This window comes from Epargyreus clarus, unplaced genomic scaffold (genome assembly GCF_041222505.1).
Source record: "Epargyreus clarus isolate Ecla_fem2 unplaced genomic scaffold, WU_Ecla_fem_2.2 ptg000010l, whole genome shotgun sequence".
NCBI classification, from domain to species: Eukaryota; Metazoa; Arthropoda; class Insecta; order Lepidoptera; family Hesperiidae; genus Epargyreus; species Epargyreus clarus.
In genome coordinates this window covers 2538612-2547617 of record NW_027332218.1, presented here as the reverse complement: position 1 = coordinate 2547617, position 9006 = coordinate 2538612, and the positions used below count along the sequence as shown (strand labels likewise).

The following is a 9006-nucleotide window of genomic DNA, read 5'->3' as shown; positions in this document are numbered from 1 at the left end:
TGCTATTTTAAAATTATAGCTATAAATCTTTATTGACTTTACAGTCGTTTGTCTATCAACATTAAATAGTAACATTAAACGAATTATTCATTTAATTCAATAAAATAACCACAATTCGGTCATTGCATCGTCGTAAAGAAAATTGGTAAAGAATTCGCAATAATTGTGGTCTCGGATTGTTTAATAAAACTAGTTAGACCGAACGAGATAAATTACTGTGCACATTCCTAGTTTTTTTTTATATAATATAGGAGTAGCAGACGAGCATGCAGTCCACCTGATGGTAAGTGGCTACTGCCGCCCATGGACATCTGTATTCAACCCTTCAAAACGGAACACAGCAGCGTCTAACACTGCTGTTATTAGGCAGAAATAGGTGTGGCGGTGGTGCCGCCGGAGTCGAACCACAAAGGGTTCTACCACCTTTTAAGGGTCCTAGTTACATTAAGACAGACAGAGACACGAAGAGAGGTCCTCAGGAGCACCGTAAGACCTTAGGAGACTCTTTGAGAATCTGGGATTTTAAAAGTCGTATTTTCCGCGTTAAATTGCTAGTCCGCTCGAAATACAAAAATGAATCGCGTCGCTGTAGCAAATTGTGTGACTACACCTGCTCGCAAGAACTTCAGAGTGGACTAGCAGTTTGGAGCGGGCTATACAATGCTTAGTAATTCGACTCAGAAAGCACAAAGTTTCTGTCTAATAACAGCAGTGTTAAACGCTACTGTGTTCTAGTTTGACGGCTGTAAGGGAGTGACACACGAAGCATGCCCTATTTCTAAAGGTTTGTAGTACCAGGGAACCACCAGTTGACAATGCATTACTGGCTTTGAAGAAGAATTCTATTTGTACCCTTCTTGACGCACTCTTGGTAAATCCTCGGAAGGAAGTTCATTCCACGTGTTACCTACAAGTATTTAAATGTAGACTAGGTATTCTAAATATGACTAAAGACATGTCCTTCCATATTTCTTTAATTGCACGAGAAGTGTGTGGTTCGGTTGCAGCAGTTCCTCAAATTTATCTTCACAATTAATTGGAACTTAAAAAGACCAACACAAGTACGAAGCTTTCCAACTTAGTCGATATGGAGAGGAATGCACCTCAAATAAGGAAAGCGAAAGAAACTTTATTATTAGCAATTAACTTTAGTAAAGGTAACGTAAATAATAAATTCGAAGTTCAATATATCTATACCTATTGTTCAATAGGTACTTTCACTGCCATCTAGTGACTACAATAAGACATATCTGTAACTCATTATTGCATTTATTAAAAAATATGGATAATTAATATTAATAACAAATTAGAATAAAATCATTTTTATTTATGTGATATATTTATTATATAAACTAGTATAAATAAACTATAAGTAATAAAAGTTATTTATATTTTCATGTTGGTACACAGGTACAACAATTTTAACATAATCTGTGGTTTGATTGGCGAGTTGGATAGTAATACCAACTTAAAAATTTTACCTAAGACTAGGGAAATGATATATTTGTCTTTAGGTTTTTTTCCAAGGGTCGTATAAGTAATACAGTCATGTTCTTTATATAGTCACATTGATGAATTATTCTTTTTAATATATTTTGCAACATTATAAATGGCTTTCATCGGACTAAAAACATTATATTAATTTATACAATGTTATGATTTATAATATATGTATCGTCAATATGTTTTTTCTAATCAGATTTATATTCAATATTTATAATTAATTAATTACATTTGGAATTATTTGTTTACATGAATTCATTATATGATAGGAGAAATGTTTTATACAGTTGGTAACACTGAATGTCAATTGTCATTCGATTCTCTTTTTTGACATTGACATACCGCTTAAAATGAAATAATAAAAGCGTGAAAAAAAACATTAATATGTTGTTAGGTTAGAATTGTATAGCATCTGTTTTTGTAAATTGTGCATTTAGTTTTACATAAAACGTGTCTTCTTTAATACAATCGATAGATTTGTAATGTTCTTAAAGATTCTTTGCAAAACAAGTAGACTTGTAGTCAAGAATTCATTTAAACCGGCGTTTTTGAGCACGAGTATCAATAATTTCTACAAATTTGGAAACATGAAGGTGAGATATACTTTTGTTTACTTATTTAGAATGAATTAAATAATTTATATGTAATTTATAAACCAAGTGTGATTCTCTAGTCAGAAAGAAGGATTTTCTGTATGAGATGTCAATATGTTACAAAAGGTGTAAGGTCTGAAATGTGGTAGAAACAGTTGTTTTTCTGGTAAAACTGTACTTTATGACCTGTCGAATTTGATGTTGATGTTTGGGGGGTCATTGTAACTTCCCCTGTGAAGGGGAGGTTGGAAAAACTCTCTTTCTTTTCAATGATTTTTTTAAATTTTGATGTTGTCTATATATTTCTAAGAAATTAAGGCTTGAATATTAGGGGATGTACATAATATTGAAAGAAACCAACCTCCTCCATCTCACCCCTCATAAATACTCTATAAGCTAGTTCTGAAACAATTAAAACTGCAATTTTAACCTAGAATTTAAGTATACTAAGGTCGACAGAACCCCACTTTGCGGTGTTCCTATTTTTTGTAATGATTAAACAGTCTTACCAGAACCTAAACAACCAATTCTATTTAATTAATACAATTTATCCAATAAAAAGTTAAAATTTGAGTATACTAAGGTCGACGGTATTGTATTAATTATATTATTTATTAGCAGTCTTTCATTATAATCACATTACTTAAGTACTTACATTTGAAATTAAACAGTAAAATAGACATAAAGTTGCACTGATAAAATCAACATTTTTTAATCAATGTTTTTAGGAACTAAAGTTACATAATAATTTTGGTTTCTTCATAGCACAAGGCAAACATAGTAAAATGAAATTGTAAATTTACTTAGGAATATACAAATGTAAATCAAAAAAGCATTCAAAACATAGAGGAGGAGAGCCAGGACAGTTTTTGCATTCCATGGTGGTGTTCACTCTTTTTTTATTTTTATAACAATTTCTACAGTCTTTTCTGAGTGTAGCATTTACAGTTTTACCAGTGGTAAGTGTTTGTGGTTTGGCTTTATCAATTTTAGTCAGTGTATGTTGCGGAGCATTTGCACCTTCATGTCTCTGAGATTTGTTTTGTGCTTCAGTTTTACTTATTTTTGGCAATAAGGATTCCAGCACTTGCTCTCTAAAATCATACAGTGACAAACTTCTTTGGTTGGAATATTTATTATATAACATCCAAGCATTTATCAAACTCATCATTAGTGTGTGAATAAAAATTTTCATGTACCATCTAAGTTTCTTCCTTTCGCAAGGATAATAACTAAGCATTTGGTCTTGAAGATGACCGATGTTGTTATTGTAATTTACAATTGCAGTCGGATTCAACGTAACTATGCCTAGCTTATTAGTCAGTTCTTGCATATCGTTTGGAAATTCGGTGAATATGTAAATAATTTCTCTTTTATCCTTCCACTTTCCTACATGTACACTATTACGATAGAATGATATATATTCACCTTTTTTTATCTTTTTAGAAATGACTGACGTTGGATTTATTTGCGTTTCCTGTTTAGAGTACCGGTGCAATAAGTGTCATCTTTTAACAGGTCAACAGCCAAACCGTAGCTGTTGTAAAAGTTGTCCATGTAAACTGCATGGCCAACATTCAATTTGCCTTCTAATAATTTTTTAACAATTTTTTCTGTGTGTCCTTTGCCCGCAGTCTCATCCAACGTACTGGCAAAAACATGAATCTTTAAAATAGTTCAATTGGGTTCGGCAAGTACGTAAAGTTTTATCCCATATTTGTGCCTTTTACCCTTTATGTATTGAGGAAAGATTAGTCTACCCCGCCATAAAATCATTGATTCATGCAACAACAAATTTTTGTTGGGGTAGTAAGTAGAGTCCATAGTATTGTTGAAGTTTTCAATTATCATCTTGCACTTACCCATGCGGTCATTATCATTTTCTTGCATTCTCATCATCTTAAAATAAGCTGGAATCTATTTCTGGACATATATTGAGCGAAAACAGATTTGTATAATCTATGAAATTTCCAGTAATCAGGTAAACGGTTCATTTTTGTGGTACCTGTAAATGTAAAAGTGAATAATATTAGTTGCATATAAAAAGTACTACTACTGACACAATTCGTTCAAAGTGATATACCTGTATGATACAGCAAGCCAATGAAAATTTTGAATTCTTCGATGGTTAGTGGTTTCCAGTCAGAAACTCGGGACTTGGGCTCATTAGTGGTACTTTTCCAGGTTTCTGCGTATTTATTCGAACAATCGACGATTTTTTTTAGGTAATTGTCGCTAAGAAATAAGTCAGGTACCCTCTAGGAGTATTCGGTGGTGATATAAATAATCTATTTGTCCTTGTAAATGGTATCTCTTTTCTCATTGAACTACTCTCGGTAGTCCATTCCGTTATAGACGCAGCTCGTGATGGTTGTTCAGGTAGGCCTTGTGCGACAGGTGAATTTAATTGTGTAAGTAACTTCGCAGGCACAGAAGTAGACAACCGTTGTTCACTTGAAACTCCATTGGATCGTCCTACCTCCAATTCCTGAATTCCCTCGTCTTCCGATTCTGAACTACTTTTACAATCGTCATTAGGATTATATTCAATGTCATCCACATCGCTCCCTGTATAAATGTCCTCGTCTGAATCCTGTAAAAAGCCTCTATTTCGTTACTTCTCAGTCTTTTTCTTGCGCGATTTGGCACAGTAACGATCCTTTTTGAGGGCCCTGGTTTGTCATTCATTATTTAAAATAAAAAGCGTACGTAAATGTAATAAAAACAATCAAAAACTCCTAATAAACGACAATAAAAGATACGCACACTACCACTCAAACGCTGGCTCGCCGGTCGACTGCGCAACGGCCGGCTAGCAAAAACAATATGTCTTACTCGTACGCCACGCCCACCAATTCAAACGTAAGTACCCTCCTACCCACCTATATCACTCGCAACTCAAAATTGTATAGGTCATAAAGTACAGTTTAGCCGTTTTTCTTCGTTTATAATTCGCGCCAAACTGCTAGTCCGCTCTGAAGTTGTTGCGAGCAGGTGTAGTCATACAATTTGCTATGGTGACGCGATTCATTTCTATATTCAGAGCGGACTAGCAGTTTTACGCGGACTATACCTTAAAATTCAGAGGTCTCAACCAGGGATTCGAAGCTTGACCCGTCGATTAAGAGGCCGAGTTTCAACCGCTAAACCACTGCCTTTTTTATAAGAAATGATTACTTACATATATCTACTTTTTCAGATCGGTACCCACGATGGAGTGTTCCACTGTGACGAAGTGCTCGCATGCTACATGCTCAAACGCCTCCCGGAGTACAAAGATGCAGAGATTGTCCGTACCAGAGACATGGAGAAGTTAAAAATATGTGATATAGTTGTTGATGTTGGGGCACAGTTTAGTCATGATGCACGTCGTTATGACCATCATCAACGGGAGTTTAACGAGACCCTCAGCTCGTTAAAGCCTGAGCTAGGAGATAAATACAAGATTAAGTATGTGTTTTGTACTAGTAAATAATTTACAGTATTTCGGTTGACTTGCATTTCAGGATAACATCTTAGTCCTCAGCAATACATCTGTTATCATCTTTTAAGTAGAACCCCACTTTAACATGAAGTCTCTTACTAATTTCATGGGAGACAGTGACTACTTATTATGTGGTGAAATGCATGCTTGCTTCAATCTTTCAATCTTCCAAAACAATGATTCTTAGGTAGAACTTCTGTTCTGTATGGAATTGGCCGCAGATATTCCAGGATAGCACTGCTGTGTTCTGATTTGAATTGTGTGGTAAGGGAGACATACTTTTGCAAGGCGTTCCAGCTTAGTCCTCAAGGGGTAACGGCGCATCTGTGGCCGACCGTGTGTCAGATGCGCTAATCCTATCTGGGGTTGATTACAGATGTCCATGGGCGGCAGTAGCCACTTACCATTAAGCAGTCCACTTGCTCGTCTGCTACTCCTATATTAAAAAACAATATATAAAAAAATAACAAGATAGTGTCAGATAGCGAGTCAATACTGCTTAGTCAAGAATTTCTCAGTTAAGTTAAGTAGTCTTATTGAAGGTGGTAGAACCCTTTGCGGTTCGACTTCGGCGGCAACACCGCCACACTTATTTCTGCCTCACAACAGCCGTGGTTAACGCTGCTGTGTTCTGGTTTGAAAGGTTTGGTAAGGGAAACATACTTTTCCGAGGCGTTCCAGCTTAGCCCTCAAGAGTAGCGGTGCATCTGTGGCTGACCTCAGGTAGGAATATCTAATCCTATCTGGGGTTGATTATAGATGTCCATTGGCGGCTGTACTCACTTACCACCAGATGGACTGCATGCGGAATGATGTGCATAAAAAAACGGTCATTGTTTACATCTATCACCACTAATATTGCCCTCTTTTGGCTCTTGATTTTCTTTCATATATTTCATTCAATCATTTATTTTTACAGGCTAAGTTCCGCCGGTCTGATATACGCATATTACGGCGAACAGGTGATCCAAACCTTAGCTCCGAAAGACCATCCATTACCACCAGATAACCTTAAAGTCATCTTCAAAAAAGTGTATGAGCACTTCATTGAAGAAATGGATGCTATCGACAACGGTGTTCCTATGACTGATGACGAACCAAGATATAAGATACGTACACATCTCAGCGCTCGTGTTGGTAGACTCAACCCTGAATGGAATTCCTCTAATACTATTAATATCGATGATATATTTAAAAAGGCTATGGACCTTGTGAGTGGGGAGTTTGAACACACCGTCAACTATTTCATCTCTGTTTGGCTCCCTGCGAGGGATTACGTCAAGTTTGCGCTAGAAGAACGGAAGCAAGTGCACGAATCTGGGCAGATATTGGAGTTTAAGGAGCGATTCCCGTGGAAGGAACACTTGGCGGATCTAGAGGAGGAAATGGGTTTGGGAGACACAATCAAATATGTACTGTTTAACGACAAGCCCAACAGTTGGAGAGTTCAAGCTGTACCCGTTAGTCCTGGGAGTTTTGTTACAAGGTACATTTGTAACTAATTCATCATCATCATCATCATCAACCCATTACTGTCCCACTGCTGGGCACGGGTCTCCTCTCATAATGAGAAGGATTAGGCCATAGTCCACCGCGCTGGCCAAGTGCGTATTGGTAGACTTCACATACCTTTAAGATTTTTTATAAATCTCTCAGGTATGCAGGTTTCCTCACGATGTTTTCCTTCATCGTTTAAGCAAGTGATAATTCATTTCTAATACGCACATAAATTTGAAAATCAGAGGTGCGTGCCTGGGATTTGAACCTCGGACCCCTCGATCGAGAGGCCGCGTTTCTTAACCACTAGGCTATCACTGCTGCTAACTAATTAATAATTCTAAACTATAACACATTCACAACTTTATTTAACTAGCAATATATGATTAAAATACAGTAATATTTTATATTTATAATATTTTATAATATAATATTATGGTAAGTGGCTACTGCCGCCCTTAGACTTCTGTAATCAACCCCAAATAAGAACAGATTCCTACTTGAGGTCGCAAACATATGCCCCGCTACCCCTGAGGACTTCGCGGGAATTCCTTGAATAAGTATGTACACTAATACTACATATACTAAATGAAGATCTAGCCTAGCTTGAGTTTGTTATCGTAAGAAAAAGACACATGAGGTTTTAACTTAGCCCATAGGGGTAGCAAGCAACACATCTGTGACCAACCTCAAGGCAGGAATCTAAGCCTATATAGTCTTTATTTATTTATTTTTATTCAAAATAGGTTATTTACAGAGCACTTTTTGAATGTACAACTACCACCACTTCACAAGGTGTTTCGTTATGGAGAAGAAGCGGCGAAAGAAACTCCATAACACACATCTTTTTAAAAAAAAATGTTTTATACAATGGCTCTTAACCTAGTGGTATTTGTGGAGTTGGGGCTGCTTCAAACCACACCGTTTCATCAGTCAAATAATCACTTTTTCTTAATCTTAATATTTTTTCTTAATTTTTATTTTTCAATAATCACTTTGTCAAATAATCGCTTTTTTACATAGTGTGTTGAATGACAAGTTTAAACTTTTTTTCTGTGAGATTCTATTATAAATATACATGGGTAGGTCCATGTACCATTAAATAAATTACATGCTTGTCTCTTACTCATATCTGCCTTCAGAACTTTCTAGAACTACACTTAGGAAAAAATATGTCTCCCTAACAACACCCCCTTCAAACTGGAACACAGTACTTAACACTGCTGTTACTAGACAGAAATCGGTTTGGCAATGGTCCATAGACAAACCACAATAGCTTCTACAAACTTAGCAACTTCTTTTATAAATGAAACTGATAATTCTAACACTATAATCTTACTTTTGACTTTATTTTACAGGAAACCTCTTCACAAGAGCTGGTGGGGTGTTCGTGATGAGATCCTGAGTGATGTGGCCGGGATCCCTGGGTGTGTCTTCTGCCACAGCACTGGATTCATTGGTGGTAATGTGAGCAGGGAAGGTGCTTTGAAAATGGCTGTAGAAAGTTTGAATGCAAAATCACCAGAAGCATGAAAATAATGATAAAGATGGACTTGAAGTAGCTCGGTAGGTGTTATCTGGTGGATTGGTTATTCTATTTACCTGTTTGACGCGCAGAGAGTTCCGGGTTCGATCCTCGGTCAGGCAGACATCTAAATGACGATTTTTTTTACAGAATTAAAAAACATTTAAAAAAGGTCTAAGTGATGCTAAATAATGAATTAAGATTTTGCTTTGGGTCTGGATTTCTCGTTAGTGTCTACAGCACCCACAACATACTAGTATGTAAGGTTGTCTAGAAAAATATATTTATCTAGAATTTCCTGTGTTTTAGATGCCATAGACACGCATAGACGGGTTATCTAACACCCAGACCTAGAAAAAACGAATCGTTAATTTAGATATCTGCCTAGCCTGGGATCGAACCCA

The 9006-nt window shown here is 36.3% G+C and overlaps 1 protein-coding gene across 1 annotated transcript; it reads left to right on the top strand.

Annotated features, from left to right (window-relative positions):
• The first annotated feature begins 1842 nt into the window (after nt 1–1842).
• Nucleotides 1843–8617, top strand: LOC140745309 (MYG1 exonuclease). The gene is made up of 4 exons (XM_073077077.1): nt 1843–2096; nt 5296–5546; nt 6500–7066; nt 8436–8617. Exons 1-4 carry the CDS (start codon nt 1986–1988, stop codon nt 8608–8610), a joined length of 1104 nt encoding a protein of 367 aa, XP_072933178.1. The 5' UTR covers nt 1843–1985; the 3' UTR covers nt 8611–8617.
• Nucleotides 8618–9006: the final 389 nt, after the last annotated feature.

What these genes read in the sequence shown, in the direction of transcription:
- LOC140745309 (XM_073077077.1), top strand. Translation starts at nt 1,986, where the DNA reads ATGTTCTTAAAGATTCTTTGCAAAACAAGTAGACTTGTAGTCAAGAAT. An exon ending in GGAGATAAATACAAGATTAA is followed by an intron (nt 5,547 to 6,499) that starts GTATGTGTTTTG and finishes TTATTTTTACAG; the next exon opens with GCTAAGTTCCGCCGGTCTGA. An exon ending in CCTGGGAGTTTTGTTACAAG is followed by an intron (nt 7,067 to 8,435) that starts GTACATTTGTAA and finishes TTTATTTTACAG; the next exon opens with GAAACCTCTTCACAAGAGCT.